This window comes from Brachionichthys hirsutus, chromosome 12, assembly GCF_040956055.1.
Source record: "Brachionichthys hirsutus isolate HB-005 chromosome 12, CSIRO-AGI_Bhir_v1, whole genome shotgun sequence".
NCBI classification, from domain to species: domain Eukaryota; kingdom Metazoa; phylum Chordata; class Actinopteri; order Lophiiformes; family Brachionichthyidae; genus Brachionichthys; species Brachionichthys hirsutus.
In genome coordinates, this window is record NC_090908.1 from 12,746,409 (window position 1) to 12,769,686 (window position 23,278).

Sequence of the window (23,278 nt, forward strand, 5' to 3'; positions counted from 1 at the left end):
GCTAGCCCCGAGAACATGCTAGCCCAGAGAGCCTGCTAGCCCAGAGAGCCCGCTAGCCCCGAGAACATGCTAGCCCAGAGAGCAACTGCTAGCTCCGAGAACATGCTAGCCCAGAGAGCAACTGCTAGCCCCGAGAACATGCTAGCCCAGAGAGCAACTGCTAGCCCCGAGAACATGCTAGCCCAGAGAGCCTGCTAGCCCCGAGAACATGCTAGCCCAGAGAGCCTGCTAGCTCCGAGAACATGCTAGCCCAGAGAGCCCGCTAGCCCCGAGAACATGCTAGCCCCGAGAGCATGCTAACACCAGCTGCAGCTGAACTAGCAGCGAACCGGTTGAGTCCAAACCAGTAAAGGTGAAAACTGATCACGTGACCGACATTTAAATAAACGGCGGCTTCAGGTCAGAGGTCATTCATTCATCGGGTCCGGTGGAAGGATGAATCTGGAGCCGCTGAGCTTCTCTTTAGCGTCTTCATCCACGAGGCCTTTTCACGTCTGACTGGTGGGGAGGAGAGATCACCATTAAAGTGTGACGTCACGGCGAAGACACACGTGTGACGTCACAGCGAAGACACAGGTGGTCGGTTTGTTTGAAATCCATTTTATTCAGATTCAACAGGCGAGGATTTCAGCTCATTTACCTCAAGCTAGCTAATGCTAAAGCTAGGGAAATCACTGTATGGACGATCCGCTTTGATATTTCAGATTTCTGTTTAAACGCGCAGGCCCGAAGCTGTGGATGGTCTCCATGACAACGTGTCCGTTCTCTGTGCAGGTGGGTTCACCGGCGACGAGCTGCTGAAGCTGTGGAAGGGTTTGTTCTACTGCGTGTGGATGCAGGACAAGCCCCAGCTCCAGGTGGGTCGGGTTCTCCTCTGTGATTGATTGATTGATTGATTGATTGTCGGGATCAGCCTCGGCTTGATCTGACCTCCTCCTCCTCCTCCTCCAGGAGGACCTGTCCAGTAAGATCTCCGGCCTGATCCACAGCTTCCAGGACGTGGACGGACGTGAGTGTGATTCTGTTCCGCCGTGGGGCTGAAACGGGCTGAAACTGAAGCTGCTGTTCCCCGCAGAGATGTTATACCTGGAGAGCTTCATGCAGACCTTCAAGCGGGAGTGGACCGGCATCGACAGGCTGAGGATGGACAAGTTCTACCAGGTGGGGGCGCTACACACACACACACGCACGCCTGCCCTGCGTTCAGATCAACCGGCTCACCTCTGAAGGCTTTGCTTCTCCTCCTCTCCATCAGCTGGTCCGCTTCATGTTCAGGCAGTCGTTTGAGATGCTGAAGAGGAAGAACTGGGAGAGCAGGTAACTTCCATTTAGACGCTCGGCCCCGCCCCGTCGCTCAGAGCGTTTCGCTGCGTCTCCACAGCGCCGTCTGCAGGTTCCTGGAGCTGCTGAGGGTGCAGCTGCTGCAGAGCGGCAGCGAGGCGCCGGTCGGCCTGCAGTTCCACGTCCTGGACGTCTACATGCCGGAGCTGGCGGCGGTGGGCGCGGCAGAGGTACGGCAACGGGGGGGGGGGGGAGGCCGGCGGCGGCGCCATCTTTGTTTGATTCAGAACCGGATCTGCTGCTCGTCTTCTCAGCTCACTGCCGACCAGAACCTGACGTTCATCGAACCGTTCTGCAAGACGGCAGCCAAGACCAAGGAGTAAGTCCAGCCGGCGTGTTATTGGCTCTGTGGACCGGCCGCCGACCTCTGACCCCGCCCCCCCTCTTCTCAGCCTGGCTCTGTTCAGCACCATCTGCAGCAGCGTCTTCAGCACCATTATGGATCAGGCTCCTTTGGCGGTTGAGGATCTGATAAAGGAGCTGAAAGCTGCCGAGGCGTCGGACGCCGACTCGGGGCAGGCCTCTGAGGAGGAAGAGGAGGAGGACGATGAAGGTCCTGGAGGAAGGAGCAGAAAACCAGACGGCGGGATCAACGGTGCGTCGCCTGGGCCGGTGCTGGTTTTCATCGTGTGACGAGAGGAGTGTGAAAACTGAAGTCTTTGTCTTCAGGCCATGAAAGGAAGGAGGAGGAAGAGGAAGAGGAGGATAATCTTCCTCACTTGGCTCCACACGATGACGACGACGACGACGGTGAATCCGTCCTGCAGGTTGAGGCTTCACGATGTTTAATTCTAAGTGTTCTGCTCTGGTTGCATGAACTCAGGCCCTGGCTCACGTGCGCGTGTGTGTGTGCGTGTGTGTGTGCGTGCGTGTGCGTGTGTGTGTGTGTGTGTGCAGTTCGACTACGGCGCTCTGGCCGACATGTTGTTCCAGTTGTCCAAACAAAGCAGCACGCCGAGCAAGAGCAGACAGAAACTCTACAAGATCATCAGAGAGTAAGAAGAAGCGCTCACCGTGCGTGTGCGTGCGTACGTGCGTGCGTGCGTGTGTGTGTGTGTGTGTGTGTGCGTGACATCTCACGGATTTCCTCTGCATCTGTTTTGCATCCCCGTTTCTCCTCCTCCTCCTCGACAGACTGAGGAACTTGAGCAAAGGTAGGAGCCGACCTTCACGCGGCTGCACCAACACAAAGCAGTCGGTCCCGACCTTTGACCTCCACCCTTTTTCTCCTCAGGCATTTTCCCCAATGACAGTTTCCCAGAGGAGGTCTCCACAGACGAGGAGGACGACATGTTCTGCAGCAGGAAGATGATGAAGAGGAAGGTCGAGGAGGACGAGGGGAGACCTTCGTTCAAGAAGAGTAAGATGCCTCCCGTTGTGGGACGTTCCAGACAATAACTTCAGATATTGATTTAAAACGCAGTTAAATTAGCATAAATATGAAATAAACACATGGAACCGTTTCTGCTGCTTCAGGAAAGACGAAGGAGGCGTCTGCTCCCAAAAAGCCAAAGAGAGACTCCGAGGAAGTCGACGGGAAAAAATCTGCCCCGTCTGTAAAGGAGGAGAAGAGGAAGAAGAGGAGGAAGAAGAAGAAAGCAGGCGCAACTAAAGAGGCCGGCGCCCCAACGCCGAACGCCATCTCATCTGAAGCGCTGCTCCTCTCTGAGGCCAAGGAGGAGCCTCCGGTTTCAGGAGGAACCGGCGAGGAGCGGGAAACCTCCGGGGCGGAGCCGGGGGGGCCCTCCGGCGCCGATGCGGCAACGTCAGGGAAGAAGAAGAAGAGGAGGAGGAGAAGGAAGAGGAAGAGCCAAACGGAGGGCATCGTGGTGGAATCGCAGGCCAGTGCAGATGTAGAGGATCCGCCCCCCGAGCGTGATGCCACGCCCACCTGCGAGAAACCCCCGAGTCCAGCGGGGGTTAACGGTTCAGCCGCTGATTCTGCAACTCCGAGCGGGAAGAAGGTGAAGAGGAGAAAAAACAAGGCCGATGAAGATGCAAAGATCGAGGCCGTCCCTGAAATCACGTCGGCCGGCGAGGAGCCGTCAGGAGACGCCGCCGCCGCCGCCGTGCAACCCGTGAAGAAGAAAAAGGGCAAACCGAAGGAAGCGGCGCCTGAAGCGTCGCCCGCCGCAGATGAAAACGGAGCGACCCCGACGATGAAGACGAGAAAAAAGAATCAGGAAGAGGCTGAAACTGCAGCAGAGGTTGTTGCCATGACAACACCAGCAAAGAAGAAACAGAAGCGGCCATCTCCTAAAAACAAAGAGGGAAAAGGTGAAACGGAGGCGCAGGCGGTCGGAAGTGAGGCCGCAGCGCTCCCTACAGGCGACGGCGAGAAACCAGCCAAGAGGAAGAGGAAGATGAAGATCCCCGTGGCGTTCGAGTACGAGGCCGACGAGCTGGAGGCGGCGCCGGTCAGCGGCGTCGCAGGAGAAGCCGCCGCTGTGAGTATTTCACAGCACGTAAAGCGAATTCAAGAGACATCATTAACTCTTAACTCGCCTCCGTTGCAGGACGCAGGAGCGCCGGCCACACCCCCGAGCGCCGCCACGACCCGGAAGAGGGCGGAGACTCCGGGGTCGGACTTCATCACCTTTCAGACCAACGTTGCAGTCCCGACGCCGCTCTTCAGCAAAACCAAGGCGCGCCCAGGCAGCAAGGTACGAGCGTCACCTGTAAATCTGGACGGGGGGCGGAGCCGAGTGCTACCTTTTCAGGTTGAACCAACTCTAAGCTTTAAAACGTCCCTCCCTCCATCGGTGCGTTTTTTTATTCCTCAGAAGAGACGAACTCCCAAATCAGAATCCAAGAAGGTGACGTTCGGTCTGAAGAATAACAAGACGGCCGGTAAGAAAATGGACGTCGTTTGATATTGATGATCTGGACGGGAGGGGGGGGGGGGGGTGATCGGCTCCCCCGACGCGGTCGGGCTGTCTTCAGGGATTCTTTCTTTTTATCTCCGTCACGACGCAGAGTTCAAGAAGACCGACCGCAGCCTGCTGTTGAGCCCAGACGGCTCGTCACGAGTGCCCTTTGACCCCAGGCAGAAGCCCAAGTTCGGGGTCTTGAAGGCTCCGCCCATGCTAACCTCTAGAAAGATCAAAACGCCCCCCAGAAAGGCTGCCCCCGCCACCCCGAAGACCACGCCTAAAAGGCGGCCCTCGGCAGCAGATTTCTTCTGAGAGCCTGCAGACACAGACTTTAGACCCGCCCCTGGATTTAGTGATTTTACGTTTATCAGTGTCGCTTCTGAGGAACTTTTTAAATAAAGTTTCTCATTCCAGTTTTTCAACAGTTAATTTACAGTGTTTGTCTAACGTGAGGAAATGTTGTAGGCATTTTACCACTCATTTACAGCTCTAACAGTTTAGCAGTAGCATTTATATATATATTATATAAAATTTGGAGTATTTGTATTCAAAATCATAACTTACTATTTTTTCTACATATGAAAGGCTTCCTCCAAGTCACTCGAGGGGTCTACAGTAGATCAAATGAAAACATTTCACATGTATGAGATGAAAAGATGTTTGCAGCGTGACTGATGCCCCTAGAGGCCAGAGGGGGAATTGCCCTGACGCTCATCGCTGCCCCTACAGGCAGAAAGAAGAGGTGCAGGCGCTGCGCCGCTCACTGTTCCTATGAATTAAAGGCGTTTTACTTTTCGAACACCTTCGTTGCCTCAATATGGATTTTTTTTAAAACACTTTTTTGGTGATCACTCATTGTTGTTGGTTCCCTTTCAAGATCAGATTTATTGATGCAGATTAGAAGAGATTACAGTGTTTCCAGTGGTGATTATTAAAGACCGCTTTACCCTTTCTCCTGATTATCTGAGGTTTAGCGGGATCATTTCCTGGATCCTTGATTCAGAAGCAACTTTACTTTTAGTTCAGGTTCAGAAATGGTTGTTTCAGACCTGAGCAGGAGTTCAGTTGCTCCTGATTCATGCTCACCGGACCTGGACCCGCTCGGATTTTAAAGATTCTTTAACATTTTAAGTACTACAAGATATGAAAACGATAGGAAGAAGCGGCTGCTTCCCACAACCTGCCCGAAGGACAGGCCGTTGAATACAGGAATAAACAATTTGGTGCAGCTTTGTCGACGGAGCCTCGTGTTTTCCGGCCCGATCGGTTCCCCTGGTGAGGACTTGATGATCGGGCCTTCATCCTCTCAGCCGACTCGGACCGCTCCGTGTAAAGGGGGGGGGGGGGGGGAGGAAGCTGAGAGCTGGAAGCAGGTGGGAAGTTGATTTGTTTGGGCGTTTGGAGGAGACAAATTTGCATGAAAAACCAATCAATGATCTGGTGAAGGAGACCGACTGGCTCAGCGTGTCCCATTTGTGGTTTGGGGCCATCGTGACGTCATGTGATCTGATGTGTTCGTCTACAAACCCCCCCCACCCTCCCCTCCAGCTCTCAGCTTACATTCAGCCCCTGTATTCCCTCCGGACCACCTCCTGGCTCGGTTGGGGAGCGTAGGATTCTTCCTCTGGAATCATCTTCCTCTCCTTAGGTGCTGCGGAGAAGTAAACAAACAAGTAAACAACGGTCCCCCCCCCCCCCCTCCAGGCCAGATCAGGCTGCAGCTCTCTCACCCTGCGCCTTGCCTCATCCTTTGGTGCTCTTCTCCTCCGGCTGCTCGTCGCCTTTGAACACCGCCCGGATCTTCTGGCCCAAGGACTTGCCGGCTGCAAGAACAACACGGAAGCAGCAGCCATGTCGTCACGTTTGATGTTCGGGAAACGTCATTAAACATCAAAATGAGATCCAATAATTACAAAGGAACAAACAGCGACGATCATTTATATCAAAAGGAGCGTCACAAAAAAACACATCTGGGTGATTAAAACTAGAAACTCGCCTCCTTAGGAAATTTACTTTGTGAGTAAAATCACCACGTAAAAGATGCACGACTGTTAAAACACGCCTTAGAGCTACAGGTAACCCCCTGCACTAAAATCTGATCCGTCCAGCGGTGATGACAGTTGGGATTATTTCTGTCTGGGCGTGGACAACATGAATCAAACTCACCGGGGAAACTGGAATTACTGGTTTTTGATAAGGGCGTTTCCTGGTTGGGCAGGAATCACGCGATGCACAGGTGCGACACAGCAGGTGTGAGAGGGAGGCTTCACACAGGATCTACTGGCTGTTACTCTGTTTCAAATTTAACCTTTCTTTTTTTTTAAAGTGTAAAGACAACATCTCAAACACATCCATTCAAATATGAACTTTTCTCTCCTTTATTTTCCTGCTCTCGCTCTTTCTTTGCCCGAAGAGAGAAATGCTGAGTCACTCTGCCAGCAACTCTTTCTTTCTTTCTTTCTTTCTGTCTCTTCCTTTCTTTCTTTCTGTCTCTTTCTTACCTTTCTTGCCTTTGCGGGTCTGTCAAGCCATTTTCCTGGAGGTCTGTATCTCTGATGTGGAATTGAGCTGATGTTTCAGTGGCGGACCCGGTTCTGTCAGCGGCCAGCTGTGATCTGAGGCTGGATCTCTTCCTCGCCGTGTTAAGACCTCGTCCGACACGCCCCTTCTGCTCCAGGGGAGTCACCAGAAAAACAAGGATTATTTTTTTTATGGTTTCCTGGAACTGCTGTTGTTCCTGTCTGGGCTGCTCGGTGTAAAAGCTTCCTGTAAAGATTTGGGTTATGAATTTCGGATCTAATGTTCGGATCTAAACCGCTGGCTTCACCACAGAGGCTTCCAACGGACACGCCGCCATCAGAGGAGTTCAAAGGACTTCAACACACCAGACATTGTGTACCACAGCGAGGAGATCGCTAATGGCATCAAAACACCCAGAGGGAAGCACATGTGAATTTAAAGCCAAAATAATGGAGCCATTATCACATCTGCCTCGCAGATAATAATCTAATTCATTGATCCTGATACCAATAATAGGATCAATAATGTGTAAGTCACGCACATCAGAATTATAGACGCGCACTCATGGTGTCCAGCAGTGCAACAACAGCACAGGGGCATAAATAAAAATAAAATAGTTATACATTTTGGATTATTATTATATCTTAAGGAGACATATATTTTCTTTATTTTCTTTTTAAACTGAAACAGTCAGATTGTTGATACGATATCTGTTTATTTTATTTTTGTTTGTCTGTATAAATATCCATTTTAGTTTTAGTTTTGCAAGATGACCAGTAAAGATATTACCTTTCAGAAACAGTATTCATAAACTGTGTACAGTAGGGGGCAGTATCGCATCACTGAGGTTAGCAAGCTGCAGTAAATCCCACGAAGAAGAATATTATACCAGACACACTCAAACGAAGAAGAAGCGCTAACGTCAACGGGAAATGAAAGCAATCTCAGCGGTTTGATTTGACAAGGTGACGTTAAAACGCAAAACGTTTTATTTTTGAAAGATTGTGAATTTAAATCGATGGTTTGGATTAGCTAACCGTTTTCTAGCTTTATACGGCTTCAAGCTGGGCGGGTAACTCCATGTTAGCTAAAAACAATGAATGTGGCGTTAATGACGCAGATAAAAGGTTACGTCATTCAGTGTTTGCTGTGAGCGAATTGAATACGCGATAGTTTTTAGCTAGCTACATAAATAGCTGTGATTTCGTTGCGCCTGTTGTAATAATCGATTTATTGCGCTGCGAAATTCCGTTTATTAAATCGCGAGCAAAGATGTTTTGGGTTTGCGATTACTGAATATTATTTGGTTCTAGATTCAGACAAAAAGGAAACGTCATTTTTTTTATTGCTAATATTTCTCTCAACGAGTCTTTCTCTAGAGCCGACTCTGAAGGCTGCTTTTCGCCTTCACATGCATCCATTATTGTAGTCTTTGCAGAGGAGTGCAGGATCTGTACCTTGTGACGTCATCGCCTGCAGGCTGAAGCAGTCTGAGGAACAGCAGGTGAAGCCGACGCGGACTCAGGAGGTCTGCTCCATCGGTGGAGAGGAGGACCTGAAGCGGACCTGAAGCGGACCTGTAGCGGACCTGAAGCGGACCTGAAGCGGACCTGAAGCGGACCCGAAGCGGACCCACACGCCTGCAGATGGCCGGCTTCCTGGATAACTTCCGCTGGCCGGAGTGGGAATGCTTCGACTGGGGGGAGAGGCGGAACGCCGCGGCCTCCGTCGTCGCCGGCGCTCTGGTAGGAAGGACGTTTCAGAAAGTCCCTCCCCCTCCGTTTCCTCCTCTGTAATCCGTGTCCCAGTTCTTCACAGGCTGGTGGGTCATGATCGACGCGGCGGTGACGTATCCCCTCCAGGAGCAGATGAACCACGCCTTCCACACGTGTGGCGTCTTCTCCACCGTGGCGTTCTTCATGTGCGTGCTCTTTAGCGGGCTCTTTAGCGGGCTCTTTAGTGTGCTCTTTAGCGTGCTCTTTAGCGTGCTCTTTAGCGGCTCTTTAGCGTGCTCTTTAGCGTGCTCTTTAGCGGCTCTTTAGCGGCTCTTTAGCGGCTCTTTAGCGGGCTCTTTAGCGGGCTCTTTAGCGGGCTCTTTAGCGTGCTCTTTAACGTGCTCTTTAGCGTGCTCTTTAGCGTGCTCTTTAGCGGGCTCTTTAGCGGGCTCTTTAGCGTGCTCTTTAGCGGCTCTTTAGCGGGCTCTTTAGCGTGCTCTTTAGCGGGCTCTTTAGCGGGCTCTTTAGCAGGCTCTTTAGCGGGCTCTTTAGCGGGCTCTTTAGCGGGCTCTTTAGCGGGCTCTTTAGCGTGCTCTTTAGCGGGCTCTTTAGCGGGCTCTTTAGCGTGCTCTTTAGCGTGCTCTTTAGCGTGCTCTTTAGCGTGCTCTTTAGCGGGCTCTTTAGCGTGCTCTTTAGCGTGCTCTTTAGCGTGCTCTTTAGCGGGTTCTTTAGCGTGCTCTTTAGCGTGCTCTTTAGCGTGCTCTTTAGCGTGCTCTGTAGCGTGCTCTTTAGCGTGCTCTTTAGCGGCTCTTTAGCGTGCTCTTTAACGTGCTCTTTAGCGGCTCTTTAGCGTGCTCTTTAACGTGCTCTTTAGCGTGCTCTTTAGCGGGCTCTTTAGCGTGCTCTTTAACGTGCTCTTTAGCGTGCTCTTTAGCGTGCTCTTTAGCGTGCTCTTTAACGCGCTCTTTAGCGTGCTCTTTAGCGGGCTCTTTAGCGTGCTCTTTAACGTGCTCTTTAGCGGGCTCTTTAGCGTGCTCTTTAACGTGCTCTGTAGCGTGCTCTTTAACGTGCTCTTTAGCGTGCTCTTTTACGCCCGGCTGCTCTCCCCACCATGTGAGACTTCTCCGTTTCCCTTTCAGGATCAACGCCGTCTCCAACGGCCAGGTGAGAGGGGACGCCTACGGCGAGGGCTGCCTCGGGAGGACAGGTGCGTTTGCTCGCCGTCGTGTCAGACTAGCTGATGCTACGCTAACGAGCCTGTAGCAGCCAGCCTTCCTCTCTCCTGGGGTTAAACCGGGATCAAATGCTTTGTCTTCGTCGGCGAGGTTTTGTCCTGATGGAGGGTGAACTGGTTTGTGTCTTTGTGTAGAGCAGGACGTCGTCTTTGTGTAGAGCAGGACGTCGTCTTTGTGTTGCAGGACGTTGTCTTTGTGTAGCAGGACGTTGTCTTTGTGTGGCAGGACGTTGTCTTTGTGTAGCAGGACGTTGTCTTTGTGTAGAGCAGGACGTTGTCTTTGTGTAGCAGGACGTTGTCTTTGTAGAGCAGGACGTTGTCTTTGTGTAGAGCAGGACGTCGTCTTTGTGTAGCAGGACATTGTCTTTGTGTAGCAGGACGTCGTCTTTGTAGAGCAGGACGTTGTCTTTGTAGAGCAGGACGTCGTCTTTGTAGAGCAGGACGTCGTCTTTGTGTAGAGCAGGACGTTGTCTTTGTGTAGAGCAGGACGTTGTCTTTGTGTAGCAGGACGTTGTCTTTGTAGAGCAGGACGTAGTCTTTGTGTAGCAGGACGTTGTCTTTGTGTAGAGCAGGACGTCGTCTTTGTAGAGCAGGACGTTGTCTTTGTAGAGCAGGACGTAGTCTTTGTGTAGAGCAGGACGTTGTCTTTGTAGAGCAGGACGTAGTCTTTGTGTAGCAGGACGTTGTCTTTGTAGAGCAGGACGTTGTCTTTGTAGAGCAGGACGTAGTCTTTGTAGAGCAGGACGTAGTCTTCGTGTAGCAGGACGTTGTCTTCGTGTAGCAGGACGTTGTCTTCGTGTAGCGCTGAGTCTGATGAAGGACGCTTGTCCCTGCAGGAGCTCGCATCTGGCTGTTCATCGGCTTCATGATGATGTTCGGTGCGCTCATCGCCTCCGTCTGGATCCTGTTCGGGGTTTACGTGGTGCCCAGTGAGTCGTCCCCCCCCCCCCTCCCCCCCCTGCTACTTCCTGTCCTCCTGGTTGCTTCATTTCTTGTTTGGCTAATCGCGTTTCGTCCGCGTAGAGAAGGAAGTGGCGCCCGGGCTGGCCGTGTTCTTCCAGAACGCCTTCATCTTCTTCGGGTGAGTAGAACTGAAGCCTGAACGGACACAAACGGTCTGTTGCTATGGCAGCGGAGGCCTGAAGGCCGTCTCAGCTCCTCGTGTCCTGATGTCCAGTTCTCGTCCTCGTGTCCCTGCAGCACTCTGATCTACAAGTTCGGCCGGACAGAAGAATTATGGGGTTAAACCGTCCGTCCGATTCCTCTTTCTATCCTCGAGGACCCGCGTTCACCCGACGCATTCACCCCCGACCCCGAGGCAGTCTGGTGGCGACCGGCCCGCTGATGGACCCGGTCCGCGGAACCCGACGGAACGTAATGCTTGTCCTTCTAGACCCGTCTCCAAGTCTTTAGTTTCCGTCTGTCCCGTTGTAGAGAAACGAGAGGTGCATTTTAAACCAGATTAATTTAATCTGAGGGAACCAGAGTTGTGTGCAGCCTGGCCTGCCGCCCCCTGAAGCTGCTCCGAGCGTCTCCTTCACCTCATATCTGGATTATAATCTGATTAGAGGTTCCTTTTCCTGTTGGAGCGTTTCTAAACGGTCTGTTTTATCCTCGTTTCTACCTCCTAAAGTGAGACGTCGTTCTTCAGCAGCGTTCTAATAGAACAAAGGAAAGGCACGAAGGGACGACTTTGTTCTCTCAGATCAAACAGGGTCTCATATTTACTGCGGAGTTACGCAACAGTGATTGTTTTTAGTTAGTGAATGTTCAGATTTTATTCTTTAGTTGTGTTACGCCGGTTTTAAACCAGTAAAGGCGTCTGTTGGTGGTTCTGACGTGCACGGAATAAAAATGAAGGTTCATGTTTTATTCTATTGTCCAGAGCTTCGAACATGAATAAAGAAACGTGTTCCCGATCAGATGTGTGGAGTAACTTCACTGCGTTCCGACGGGATTATTTTGAAGCATTCCCTCCGGGATTTGTAAAAAGTTTGCAGAAAGTTTCCTTTTTTAAACTCTGCTTGGTGAAAAAGTTAAAACAATGAAATGTGGCTGAAACTACAAGATTAAAATTCCTTTATTTATTTTTTCCCCCCACTTTCAGACGTAAACCCGGAACATTAAACCCTCGATTTAACAGAGTAGAGCTTGTTCTGTCTGGCTGATACTATAAATGTTAAAGCTGCAATAAGAAGTCCTTCAGGAAAGGAAGCGACGATCTGTAAAACCGTCCGACGTGAAATAATCCAGCGGGCGTCGCGTTCTAATCTCTGCTCTGGACCGCACAAACAACGGTGGAGCGGAGGCTTGTCGGAACCAGACCCGTGCCCCGGTTTGGACCGGTCTAGTTCTAGTTGCTGAGGGGTCCAGGGTCCCTCCATCTGAGCGCTCCGACGCTCACGCCAGTCCAGTCATTACCTCCAACCCATGGACGTCTCCGGTCCGTCCTCTCCTCCTGGTTCTGAATCCAGCACAGGGAGGAGGAAGCTGGGAGCGACGTCCCCGGCGGACGGCGGCGGGTCCAGCAGCGGTCGGCGTGCCCCCGCCGGCTCCCGCGGGGAGACGCAGGAAATGACGTCGTAGCGCTCCTCGCAGGCGGCGGCGAGATGGTGACCGTCGGGAAACGGCTCCAGGAGGAACTGGAGAAGACAGGAAGTCGTGAGCCTGAGCATGAAGCGTGCGACTCACCGAACGGACGAGTCATCGCAACGGTAACCGACGGCGATGACACGCCTCTAACGCTGAGATTAGGGCGTCGGCGCTCACGTCTTCTGGGATGTGGTATCTGGTTTCTCGCAGGAACTGCTTGATGCTCCCGCACCGGAAGGCGAGGACGTACGCGATCCCGACAGACAGCGTGGCCAGGAAGAACAGCGCCACCGTCAGGATGATCCACGTCTGTCCGGAGGGTTTCCCTGGAAGACACAGAAGGTCCAGCTTTCACCACGACGGCAGAGCGTTTAGTTCACGTCCGTGTTCCGCGCTCCCACCGGACTCGGGGATCAGCTCGCACCGGGGACAGCTGGGCAGGCCGACGGGGTCCGAGAAGTAAAGGTACCGCACCTGAGTGCAGTACCGCCGCCCCACCTGGAGCCCCTCGATGGTCACCGAAGCCACGCCTTCTTTAAACTCCTGGAAAACGAAACCCAGTTAGCACGAAGCTAAGAGTGGAGGTTTTTTGTTTTTTGTAGCTTTTAGCGAATAAACGAGATCAAAGCACAAAGAAACACAAAGAGACGCGCCGTGGGAGGGGCCTCACCCTCAGCGGCTCGCCCTCCCTGCCGTAATAAACCCGGTGCTTGGCGTGGTCCGCGTGCTCCCGGGCCAGACTGTGGTTCCGGCTCAGGTGGACGGTCAGGTAACCGGGCCGTGCGGTCAGACTGACTTCAGGCGTGCACCCGCCTCCTGGGGGGAGCACAGCGAAGCTAACGGCGTCACCGCGCGGGCTTCCTAGCATCACGACGGAACCGACTCGTTCACGCGTCCGTGTTCTCACCGTGTCGGCTGCAGGCCTCCACCGGGACGGACGTCAGGCCGCGTCTCTCCGCCCGGACTCGCAGCATCACGCAGCCGTGCTCCGCCCCGCTTTGGGTCGACGCCACGTCGCACTCGCTGGCGGGCGTCCGCACGCAGGACGGGACGTCGGTCCACACGTTGCTGTCGAAGCTAGAAACGACGGGGGGCGGGGGTTAGCGTCAGGCCGGTTCACGTCTCAGGTGAAACCCCCGCGTGGACGTCGGGCCTCACCTGCTGTACTGGACGGTGTGGGTGACGCCCCCCGCCTCGGTGGCGGGCGTCCACGTCATCAGCCACCGGTCAACGTGGATGTTCTGTGGGGGCGCTGGGGGCGCCTCAGACAGAACTGGGACACGTGGGAAGGGACAAAGCAGAGGTTTAACCCTAACCGGGGAGGAGTCAGGTGTTTAAATTAAACGCGCAGCAGCCATTATGAATAAATCACGACATTAAATCGCGTTATTAAACTCGCCTTCTGACGGAAATGACACTTAAGAAGAGTCTGGTTGATCTTATTTCTGTTTCCACACGGAACTAACGCTGCATGTTCGTTGCTGCTTAATACGTAAATAATTTACATAATATCGTATTTCATTGTGACGTTTCGGGCCGATATGATGCAATTCGGTTCTACTGGTTCTAAATGCTAACCCGAGCAGCTAAAACGTCAAGCCGGCCCCATCACAGTGGAGCCGGCTCCATTCTGAGAGCTGTCGTGCAACACGAAGCGAAATTTAAAGCGTAAAAGTTTGCTAGCTTAGTTAGCTTAGCAGAAAAACATGCTAGCTAATTGAAATCAATAAATACCTTTAACGATGAACTGAAGGCACAACACCGTGAGAAACATCCTGCTGGCCTCATTTCGCAGACTTTAACGACTTCCGGAACAAATTTTCCTCCATTTTTACCTTTAAAACGCCCGTCTGACAGCTAAAAACGCGAATTTACGGTTAACCCCGAGACGCTTCCTCAGTTTCGGGAAAAGGAAGTCCGGGAAGTTACGTCTCCTTTATTTTTTTAAATGAAGCAACTTTATTTATAAACGAGACAATGACAGGCTTCTCACTTTAAATCACGCAAATGAATTAAACCATAAAATGGGCCTCAAAATAGGCAGGAAATAAAAACCGACGTGTTATTTTTGAGAATAAAACCCGGAGCTAGCTCTATGCTAACTAGCTCTATGCTAACTCGCTTCCTCATCCCGGGCACGAGCGGATCTGCGTCATCACGTCTGTGCACAAACTGATGGAGCCGCATCAAAAACATCTGGTTTCCTTTCAGCGTCCTTGTGAAGCCGTTTCAAACCACGTAAAGACAGAACTTCAGGTTTTAGTAGTCGGGTTGGTAGAGGACGTCATTTATTAAATGTTTTATTTTGTAATATATTGTCTATTAAACATTTTATTACTTTCAATAGAGGCGATTGAAACATGTTGAGGTAAAGTAAACAGGAACTTCGTGATAGGTTCAAGATTAACCCATAGAACCTATATACATATAGGAAAGAACAGACGGAGAATACTTTATGAATATACTTGTCAACAATAGATAATGGCAGTGCGATGTCTGACTCCAACACTAACATCGGCCTTCCTGATTATCCGTCAACACATTCTTCAGAGGAAGGGAGCGGAGGTCAGCACGTCCACACATGATTATAATCGTACAACATATTATGCATGATTAAAGAATATGCCTGTGATTAATGATGATGATGTGAGTGAATCAATACAAAGATAATGACAATGACAATCGTTTCCTTAACTGGCATCAAATGCGTGAGAAGCTGAACGTAAAACCAGAAAAGGAAAATATCTTTGACACGAAATGACAAAATAAAAAAACAACATTCTGAAAAGATTCTTTAAGAATCATAAATGGAAGAGCATCCAGTGCAAAATCAATACAAGCTTCTTTCAGACACAAAAACATGATCGTTGGGTGTAAATAAAAACGACCCTGTTTAAAATCCCTTTCAAAGATACATTTGGCACGTTCTGAGAGGACGTCTCGCTCCGACGGACAGCGACCGGCCCCGATCCGACAGGTCGGACCGAGTTATCCTGCAAACGCTGGAGGAAAAGTATCGGTACAATCTGGGAATAGTCGGAATGACTTTCAAACAACTGGTCAAGAATTCCAGAACAAACCTCTTCGAGGTTCACAATTTGTTTCGCTAAAATTTGGATTGTGTTTATTAAACAGAGCCAAATATCTGGGGGGGGGGGGGGAACACATATTTTGCTATTTGTAATATTTAAAAGGGCTTTGCATCATGTTTTCCTACTATGACATATCCTGCCTACGTTTTTCCATCTTTGCGGGACTTAAAGTCAGATGAGATGAAAACATCCTGCTTGGTTTGTGGTCCGTAGCTTTTAAACCATTTCCCTTGATGCTACCTAGTTAGCATCCAAAAGCTAGCCGTGTTAACGCAGCACGGCGGCGGCGCGCGGCTCAGGTGAACTTCAAGCCTCGGCCGTTCTAAAGGGAAGGCGACGGGAAGGTGAAGCACGTTTGGCATCGAACTTTGTGTGTGCAGCAGCAGCAAAACGAGACGAGGCGATGCAAACGCCGCCGCCGCCACTCGCCGTCCTGCGTTTCCTGTTCCACGGTGATGGCGGGAGACAAAGGAACGCTGCCTCCTGATCGTCTCCGCTTCGCGTTCTTTAAAAGCTCACGTCTTCAATGCCCTCGTCTGTGATCGCCGGGGGGGCCTTGGGCCCCGGGACCATGTCCTGCATGGTCACCTGCTCGGGGTCAAAGGTGCTCTGCCAGGAGGTCTCCGCCTCCTCGGAGGAATGGATGCTGGACTGCCGCAGGCCGCAGACGCCGCCGGCGGAGTAGACCCCAGAGTCTCTGCTGCTGCTGCTGTCCTGGCGGCTGTGTCTGCCACTGGGGGGGGGGGGATAGGGGGGGTTATATTATTATTACATATGCTGTGGAGTGATGAGTGTCAGATTTACTCCACCTGCTGTCAGGCGCCAGGCCTGATGGGAGCACCGGCAGCACCTCCAGGAGAGGGGGGTGGATCTCCAGGCCCGCCTCTGGGTTGATTATCACCTGATCGTACAGGAGCTCCGACTCTGGGTCCAGGTGGAGGAGGCGAGGAACGTCAGAGTCCGGAGAGTCACAGAAATACTGGAGGGGGGGGGGGAAGGAAATCATGAAACGAGTCGATGCGGGCTGGAGAACGGGAGCTCAGGAAGCAACGGTGGCTTCATTAGAGGCCACCAGGCGGCGATCTAACCCTGTCCCCCTGATGCTGATAAAGAAAAGGACTCCATGGCAACCCAGACGGGCTTTTACGAGTCAATATGCAAAACGCTTAAGACACCAAAGGCATCTTTAGGGCGTGGCAGATGTGAGACGGACCTGAGACAATTTGGTTTTTAAAACTGGAGGAAATCCTTCAGCGCGCTGGGAGTGTGTGTAAATAAAGGTTTGACCGGTTTGATGTCTGCTGAGGAAGAGGACGAGGACGAAGAGGACTGCGGGTTCTCACCTTCTTGAAATGCGGAGGCAACTGGCTGATGGGGAAAATCGTGGCTTTGACCGTCTTGTAGGTTGGATAGCACACGAAGAGGACGAGGATGACGATGGTGACGCAGGCCGTCAGCAACCCCAGGAAGTGCAGAAACATCTGCCACCACGGGGTGGCGCCTGTTCCAGTGTGAACACGGGCAGGCGTTACCACGGAGACACGGCGCTCTGCGGCGATCACACGGTCGCGCCTCACCTTCGGTCCGCAGGCACTGCGGCGGCGAGAAGCTGCTGATCTTTCCGTAGAAGTCGGCGCGGGACTGGACCCTCACGCAGTACCAGGTCCATCCCTTCAGGCCCGGCAGCGTCACCAAGTTGGCGCTGCTGTTCAGCGTCCGAACCCCCGAGGTCTGGTGGAGACGGGACACGTTTCGGTGCGCGTCCGACTGAGACGCGCCGGACCGGCGACCACACGGAGAGAGTTCTACCCGACGCGGCTCCCGGTAACACCAACGGGTGCGTTTACGGACCCGACGCGGCTCCCGGTAGCACCAACGGGTGCGTTTACGGACCCGACGCGGCTCCCGGTAACACCAACGGGTGCGTTTACGGACCCAACGCGGCTCCCGGTAGCACCAACGGGTGCGTTTAAGGACCCGACGCCGCTCCCGGTAACACCAACGGGTGCGTTTACGGACCCGACGCCGCTCCCGGTAGCACCAACGGGTGCGTTTACGGACCCGACGCGGCTCCCGGTAGCACCAACGGGTGCGTTTAAGGACCCGACGCCGCTCCCGGTAACACCAACGGGTGCGTTTACGGACCCGACGCGGCTCCCGGTAACACCAACGGGTGCGTTTAGGGACCCGACGCCGCTCCCGGTAACACCAACGGGTGCGTTTACGGACCCGACGCGGCTCCCGGTAACACCAACGGGTGCGTTTACGGACCCGACGCCGCTCCCGGTAGCACCAACGGGTGCGTTTACGGACCCGACGCGGCTCCCGGTAGCACCAACGGGTGCGTTTACGGACCCGACGCCGCTCCCGGTAACACCAACGGGTGCGTTTACGGACCCGACGCGGCTCCCGGTAACACCAACGGGTGCGTTTAGGGACCCGACGCCGCTCCCGGTAACACCAACGGGTGCGTTTACGGACCCGACGCGGCTCCCGGTAACACCAACGGGTGCGTTTAAGGACCCGACGCGGCTCCCGGTAACACCAACGGGTGCGTTTACGGACCCGACGCCGCTCCCGGTAACACCAACGGGTGCGTTTACGGACCCGACGCCGCTCCCGGTAACACCAACGGGTGCGTTTACGGACCCGACGCGGCTCCCGGTAGCACCAACGGGTGCGTTTACGGACCCGACGCCGCTCCCGGTAGCACCAACGGGTGCGTTTACGGACCCGACGCGGCTCCCGGTAGCACCAACGGGTGCGTTTACGGACCCGACGCCGCTCCCGGTAACACCAACGGGTGCGTTTACGGACCCGACGCGGCTCCCGGTAACACCAACGGGTGCGTTTAGGGACCCGACGCCGCTCCCGGTAACACCAACGGGTGCGTTTACGGACCCGACGCGGCTCCCGGTAACACCAACGGGTGCGTTTAAGGACCCGACGCGGCTCCCGGTAACACCAACGGGTGCGTTTACGGACCCGACGCCGCTCCCGGTAACACCAACGGGTGCGTTTACGGACCCGACGCCGCTCCCGGTAACACCAACGGGTGCGTTTACGGACCCGACGCGGCTCCCGGTAGCACCAACGGGTGCGTTTACGGACCCGACGCCGCTCCCGGTAACACCAACGGGTGCGTTTTTAGACAGACTGGACCACCGAACCGGGCCGGGGGTTCTGTGCCTACCGGGGCGTCTGCCGGGCCTTCCCAGTAGATGACGCGGTAGTACAGCCCCGAGAGCACCTCCTTCATGGAAGCGTTGCCGCTGGTCAGCGGGTCGGCGATGACGACGTCCAGGACACTCCCGGCGAGAGACAGGTCCACTTTGCTCGGAGGACCCACATCAGCTGGGAGGGGGGGCAGAGGGAGAGCGTGAGACCGGGGATGGGGGGGTCGTTCCTCTAACGCCGCCTCCATCTTCCTCTCGTCGCTCTCACCGTGCTCGTCGGGGCAGAACACCGTCCGCACCCAGTCCGACTGGCGCCCGTCCAGGTCGGCTCGCACCCGGATCACGTAGCTGCCCCGGTACAGCAGGTTGGAGCCGGTGAGGTCACATGACCGGCGCGTCGAGTTCTCGCACGCCGCGGACCACTTGGGCTTCTTCTTCGTATTCCTCAGCTTGAACTCCCTGGTAGGGAGAGAGAGAGAAGCCGGCTGCAGCCAATGGCGACGTCGTTGCTACACAAAAACGCCGGGACCCCCCCCCCCGGTGGAAACTCAACCCCCTTCACCACCGAGGTTTAACGCGCGCTGCTGCTCCTCTTCCTCGTGTACGAGGGACACTTACGCTATATATTCTGTGGCGAAGGCGACGGCGGGACTCTGGGGCCGGTCCCAGACCACGGTGTAGTTTGTGTTCATCGTAACCATGTGGACATTCCGTGGGGGGGTCAGCTCTGCTCCCACTGAAACACAAACAAGTCGTCCATGTTGACAGGCTCCAACATCTTTTATTAAAGACATTTCATTTCCCCGTCAATCAATCTGGTATTATAAACCAGATAGTAAATCCTGCCCCCAGCAGGTGGGAGACGTTTCCTGCACGTTCCACGACGGCTAAATATCACTAGAATGATCATAACTGGAATTATCCTGCGTGTTTAAAAGCACACAAATATAACCAGCGCTCTTAAAGCGGCGTCTTACGGAACACAAGTAGGACGTTTGTTGTCATCCGTCCTTTGATGTGAAATAAATAACTTCAATAATCCCATTATTACCAGAAAGAGAACCACGCCGAGGGGAAGGTTCCTATTCTTTATATCGGATGGGACTGAACCAGAATCTCGATACAAACAAGGCGTGGCACGTCGCGGTGACTCACCGAGTCCATAGCCAATCAGAAGTCTGACTGCTACAGGTGAGTCAGGCGTGGCTGTTCAGTATGTGCACGACTGACCGAGCGTGACTCATCAAGTGAAGTAAAACATGAAAAGAACACCTTTGGACGGTGGCTCAACCGCTTCCATCAGAACCAGTAACCTTTGTGGATTCATCTTTAGTTTCACCGTGCCTAATATCACCCAGAACCTCCATCAAAGCAGACCCAGACGGTTCCGAGGCTTTGATCAGGCACCTGTCCTCCACGTCAGGGAGAGTCACCGATAAGACGAGCAGAAATTCAAACACGAACCCCCCCATGAACATTCCTTCGTCTCCGTTTACTTCCTCACTGGTTGCGTCTGGAACTACAAAACCCGCCTCTTCAAAACACTTTACATCACAGACCGAAGTCAAACCACAGCGGGCGTGGTTGTCATGGAGACGACCACCAGAATACTTCTTAGGCTCCTCAACACATTCACCCAAGCCTCGTGTTTGTTGTTCTTCGTCCTCCGACTCTGCACCGTCTTTACGCGTAAGCTGGAGCCGCTGAACATGCAGAACAAATGTCGGATCTCTGATCTGACTATAAAGTATCATCTGTCTGTGCATAGTTCTGTAACTTTGTTTTATTTTTATAACCTGATGGTTTTGGGGATTTTTTTTTGAGTCGAATAATAAAAAGAGGTAGTGAAACAGCTGCGCGTTATATTAGCTTCATCGTGAGAGGCGTCTGGTTCTTGATTTGATGAAATAAAAAGTCACAAACGAAGACGAGGTTTAGCCGAGAAGGCAGCAGAACGTTAACGCCCCCACCCCCCCCCCCGCGACGTCAGAGAACCTCAAACAGCTAGCAAAACATCGACCCAGCTAATTTACGAAAGGAGTCCGAAACCGACGAATGTTAGCATTCCGGCTAGCTAGCGAGCTAAAGAACTTACCGGCGTTGTTTTGGAGGCACCAACATAGACAGACGGTAACGGCAACCGTGAACATGCTTCCGGTTGATTTATCACGCGACACCGACCGCTTTTCGCGTTCTCAATTGTCCCGCATCGGCTCGCTCGGCTGTTCGGGCTCCGGTCCGACGACGTCACACCAGCGGAAGCCTGAGCTCACTTTCAAAGTAAAAGTCCAGTGACTCCTAAATAGCAGCGTCCGATAGGAAACACAATTTCCGGTAAAGAAATAAAAGTTCTTTAATAATGCACTGTGAACCAATTTTTCAAAAAAGGAAGAAAATGGAGAGTATAAATAAATAAATGTAAAAATAAAATAAAATCTCAAAATGCTATGGAAATGGTCGGAAGCGTCGCCAGAGCATCGCAGAGACAAACAACCACTCACAAGTACGGACAATTTGTGGAGAAATCAATACATCTAAATTGCATGTTTATGAAGGTGGGTGGACACACGGGGAGCACAATCGAACCCGGCACCTTCTTGCTGAGGCAACAGCGCCACCCACTGCGCCACCGACAGTACCAAACACCTGGCAGTCACTGGTGCCAGTGGAAATAAAATTCACCTCCTTCAGGCTTTGTTGCAATAAAAGCTCTGAAGTGAAGAAGAATAATTGATCTCCAAGTCACTGCAGTCCCTGCAGGCTGCACTCCGGCTCCTCCTCGTCACTTGTTTTCTCCTCGACCACGATCGCTCCTCCCCCTGTGACGTCAGGCTGTTGGCTGCGGTTACACGCCGCCGCCGCCTCCAGAGGGCGCCCTTCCTCCACGAGCCTGCGATCCGCCGTGACGCTGACCTGGTGGTAGATCTCCTCAGGGGGCTGGGAGTTCCACCCGACCAGGCGCGTGGAGGAGTCCGGGGGCGCCAGCAGGTACTGGGGGGGCAAGAAGGGGGCATTTAGGATCGAAGGCTCCCGAGTAAATGTTGTTACAATCGCTCCGATTTCACATTTTAAACACACACACCTGCTTCAGGTGCTGAGGCAGCGTGTCCTTTGGACACAGGAAGTGGGAGATGCGTTTCCGATACACCACGGCCACCGCCACCAGAGACGCAGCTACCGCCAGGACGATGAACGCCACCACCGCCGCCACCCAGGGAGCGCGCTCTCCTGTCGGACGGGAACGGGAGACGATCAGCGGCGGGTTCTGACCCGGCCCGCGTCCGGTTCTGCTGCCGGTCAAACGCTCTTACTGTCACCCGTCGTCTCACAGACGGTTCTGCTGGGCTCGCTGGGTGTTGGGTTCCAGGTCTCGACTTGGACCTGGACGCAGTACTTGGTCCAGACGTCCAGGTCGCTCAGGACGACCCGGTTCTGCTGGACGCCGAAGCTTCTGGCCTGGAGGAAACGGCGGAGGAGCGATGAGGCGTTCAGCAGACATGGAATACTCCCAGAATGCAACACTCTGCGGCAACCTGAACCGTTTTCTTCCTGTGGTCAGACAGGTAAGAAAGAGGGAGGGGTCTGGAGGGCGCCCCACCTTGTCCCGCTGGCCGTCCTGCCAGTAGGTGATGTTGTAGGTCACCGAGCCGTAAACCTCTTTGAGCTCTGAGATGGAGAACGCCGGGTTTCTAACGCCGACCTCGATGGAGGCGCCGCTGGAGTAGAGGGTGACGTTGGGCGGGCCGATGACGGCTGGCGAAGAGCGAGGGAGGACAGGAGAGGAGTCAATGATGACATCACGGCGAGGCGACGGCGGGGCCCGGTTCCACTCACTGTCCAGGTCCAAGGCGATCTGGGCGCTCGCCACCCAGTCGGAGCGCTCCGCCCCCGACAGGGCGTGGACGCTGCCCTCGTACTTTCCGTACTCGCTGACGAAGATGCCCAGACGGGTGAAGTCGCAGTGGAGGGAGGAGGTGTTCACGCAGCCCACCCTGTGGGGGGGGGGGGGGGGGGGGGGAGATTTAATCAACTCTAGATGAATATATTCAAGTTAACATCTCAGACGTCAGGTTGCTGGTTCAATGCTGACTCGCCTGTCGCCCAGCCGGGTGGTGTAGACCAGGTCGCCGGTGGCCCCCCCGGCGGCCCCCTCCGGTGGATCCCACCTCAGCACCAGGTCCATGTTGTAGGAGGTCAGGCGCACGTTGGCGGGTCCGCCGAGGGCCGCTGCGTCAGAACGGGACAGGACAACGACTTAGTGTCCCACTCGGGGACGGTCCGAGGAAGACGGAGACATTTGATCTAAAGCGCACGACGCGCGTCAGGAAGCGTTCTGCTGAGTCCACCTTCTGCGTCCCAGAACCAGAACCAGGACCAGGACGCAAACATTCGGACGCGCGTTTCTTTACCTGCGGATCCACAGAGCGCAGAAAGCGTCAGGACGAAGGCAGGGACAGACGCAGACATGTCCTCTGTCCTCTGTCCAGCCGAGCGCGGCGCGCTAGGAAGTGGGAGCTTCAGTTTCGCTTTAATTTCCTGGTAACTCTTTGGGGGGGGGCGGGGCCATCAGCGATGATAAGAATCCTCACGTCAGAGAAACGTCACAGTGCTGCACCCCCCCCCCCCCCCCCACCGGGAGAAAAGATCAGTCCAGCCGAAAAGTCGTTTCAATGCGTCGCGTTCACGATTACGCACGTAAACCCCACGTTCACTATTACGCGCTTGTGGCGGAGAC

General features: G+C 53.7%; 5 protein-coding genes and 1 long non-coding RNA gene across 6 annotated transcripts; 2 read left to right on the forward strand and 4 right to left on the reverse strand.

Moving 5' to 3' along the window:
- The first annotated feature begins 690 nt into the window (after positions 1–690).
- Positions 691–4,918, forward strand: rrp1 (ribosomal RNA processing 1). The gene is made up of 13 exons (XM_068746127.1): positions 691–1,161; positions 1,256–1,317; positions 1,382–1,511; positions 1,596–1,660; positions 1,734–1,936; positions 2,011–2,108; positions 2,239–2,336; positions 2,476–2,495; positions 2,576–2,701; positions 2,818–3,788; positions 3,858–4,004; positions 4,125–4,191; positions 4,318–4,918. The coding sequence occupies exons 1-13, from the start codon at positions 1,078–1,080 to the stop codon at positions 4,524–4,526; spliced, it is 2,280 nt and encodes a 759-aa protein (XP_068602228.1). The 5' UTR covers positions 691–1,077; the 3' UTR covers positions 4,527–4,918.
- A 147-nt stretch (positions 4,919–5,065) lies between these two features.
- On the reverse strand, positions 5,066–6,852 carry LOC137902073 (uncharacterized). The gene is made up of 3 exons (XR_011105727.1): positions 6,716–6,852; positions 5,945–6,037; positions 5,066–5,865 (listed from the first exon to the last, which is right to left on the reverse strand). It is a non-coding gene; the product is annotated as an uncharacterized lncRNA (long non-coding RNA).
- A 778-nt stretch (positions 6,853–7,630) lies between these two features.
- On the forward strand, positions 7,631–11,622 carry LOC137901986 (transmembrane protein 50B-like). The gene is made up of 7 exons (XM_068746022.1): positions 7,631–7,699; positions 8,164–8,479; positions 8,543–8,655; positions 9,589–9,656; positions 10,520–10,612; positions 10,707–10,764; positions 10,884–11,622. Exons 2-7 carry the CDS (start codon positions 8,381–8,383, stop codon positions 10,927–10,929), a joined length of 477 nt encoding a protein of 158 aa, XP_068602123.1. The 5' UTR covers positions 7,631–7,699; positions 8,164–8,380; the 3' UTR covers positions 10,930–11,622.
- A 125-nt stretch (positions 11,623–11,747) lies between these two features.
- Positions 11,748–14,174, reverse strand: LOC137901985 (uncharacterized). The gene is made up of 7 exons (XM_068746021.1): positions 14,010–14,174; positions 13,434–13,548; positions 13,183–13,352; positions 12,946–13,091; positions 12,677–12,818; positions 12,453–12,601; positions 11,748–12,325 (listed from the first exon to the last, which is right to left on the reverse strand). Exons 1-7 carry the CDS (start codon positions 14,047–14,049, stop codon positions 12,101–12,103), a joined length of 987 nt encoding a protein of 328 aa, XP_068602122.1. The 5' UTR covers positions 14,050–14,174; the 3' UTR covers positions 11,748–12,100.
- Positions 14,175–14,546: 372 nt separating this feature from the next.
- Positions 14,547–20,693, reverse strand: il10rb (interleukin 10 receptor, beta). The gene is made up of 8 exons (XM_068745987.1): positions 20,639–20,693; positions 19,162–19,279; positions 18,812–19,002; positions 18,561–18,721; positions 16,945–17,098; positions 16,711–16,868; positions 16,177–16,346; positions 14,547–16,100 (listed from the first exon to the last, which is right to left on the reverse strand). Exons 1-8 carry the CDS (start codon positions 20,691–20,693, stop codon positions 15,875–15,877), a joined length of 1,233 nt encoding a protein of 410 aa, XP_068602088.1. The 3' UTR covers positions 14,547–15,874.
- A 207-nt stretch (positions 20,694–20,900) lies between these two features.
- Positions 20,901–23,012, reverse strand: LOC137902294 (interleukin-10 receptor subunit beta-like). Its single transcript, XM_068746376.1, has 7 exons — positions 22,953–23,012; positions 22,638–22,770; positions 22,378–22,550; positions 22,142–22,296; positions 21,855–21,999; positions 21,626–21,771; positions 20,901–21,534 (listed from the first exon to the last, which is right to left on the reverse strand). The coding sequence occupies exons 1-7, from the start codon at positions 23,008–23,010 to the stop codon at positions 21,286–21,288; spliced, it is 1,059 nt and encodes a 352-aa protein (XP_068602477.1). The 5' UTR covers positions 23,011–23,012; the 3' UTR covers positions 20,901–21,285.
- Positions 23,013–23,278: the final 266 nt, after the last annotated feature.

Coding starts and splice junctions, on each gene's coding strand:
- il10rb (XM_068745987.1), bottom strand. CDS start 20,693: ATGTTCACGGTTGCCGTTACCGTCTGTCTATGTTGGTGCCTCCAAAAC. Junction 18,722..18,811: donor GTTCTGCCCCGACGAGCACG/GTGAGAGCGACG, acceptor CCCCCCTCCCAG/CTGATGTGGGTCCTCCGAGC. Junction 16,101..16,176: donor GGCCTGGCGCCTGACAGCAG/GTGGAGTAAATC, acceptor CCCCCCCCCCAG/TGGCAGACACAGCCGCCAGG.
- LOC137901985 (XM_068746021.1), bottom strand. CDS start 14,049: ATGTTTCTCACGGTGTTGTGCCTTCAGTTCATCGTTAAAG. Junction 13,353..13,433: donor CACACCGTCCAGTACAGCAG/GTGAGGCCCGAC, acceptor CGTCGTTTCTAG/CTTCGACAGCAACGTGTGGA. Junction 13,092..13,182: donor GGAGGCCTGCAGCCGACACG/GTGAGAACACGG, acceptor TGCTCCCCCCAG/GAGGCGGGTGCACGCCTGAA.
- LOC137902294 (XM_068746376.1), bottom strand. CDS start 23,010: ATGTCTGCGTCTGTCCCTGCCTTCGTCCTGACGCTTTCTGCGCTCTGT. Junction 22,771..22,952: donor TGCGCTCTGTGGATCCGCAG/GTAAAGAAACGC, acceptor GTTCTGACGCAG/CGGCCCTCGGCGGACCCGCC. Junction 22,000..22,141: donor AGGACGGCCAGCGGGACAAG/GTGGGGCGCCCT, acceptor CGTTTCCTCCAG/GCCAGAAGCTTCGGCGTCCA.
- LOC137901986 (XM_068746022.1), top strand. CDS start 8,381: ATGGCCGGCTTCCTGGATAACTTCCGCTGGCCGGAGTGGGAATGCTTC. Junction 8,480..8,542: donor CCGTCGTCGCCGGCGCTCTG/GTAGGAAGGACG, acceptor TCCGTGTCCCAG/TTCTTCACAGGCTGGTGGGT. Junction 10,613..10,706: donor CGGGGTTTACGTGGTGCCCA/GTGAGTCGTCCC, acceptor TCGTCCGCGTAG/AGAAGGAAGTGGCGCCCGGG.
- rrp1 (XM_068746127.1), top strand. CDS start 1,078: ATGTTATACCTGGAGAGCTTCATGCAGACCTTCAAGCGGGAGTGGACC. Junction 1,162..1,255: donor GGATGGACAAGTTCTACCAG/GTGGGGGCGCTA, acceptor CCTCTCCATCAG/CTGGTCCGCTTCATGTTCAG. Junction 3,789..3,857: donor TCGCAGGAGAAGCCGCCGCT/GTGAGTATTTCA, acceptor CCTCCGTTGCAG/GACGCAGGAGCGCCGGCCAC.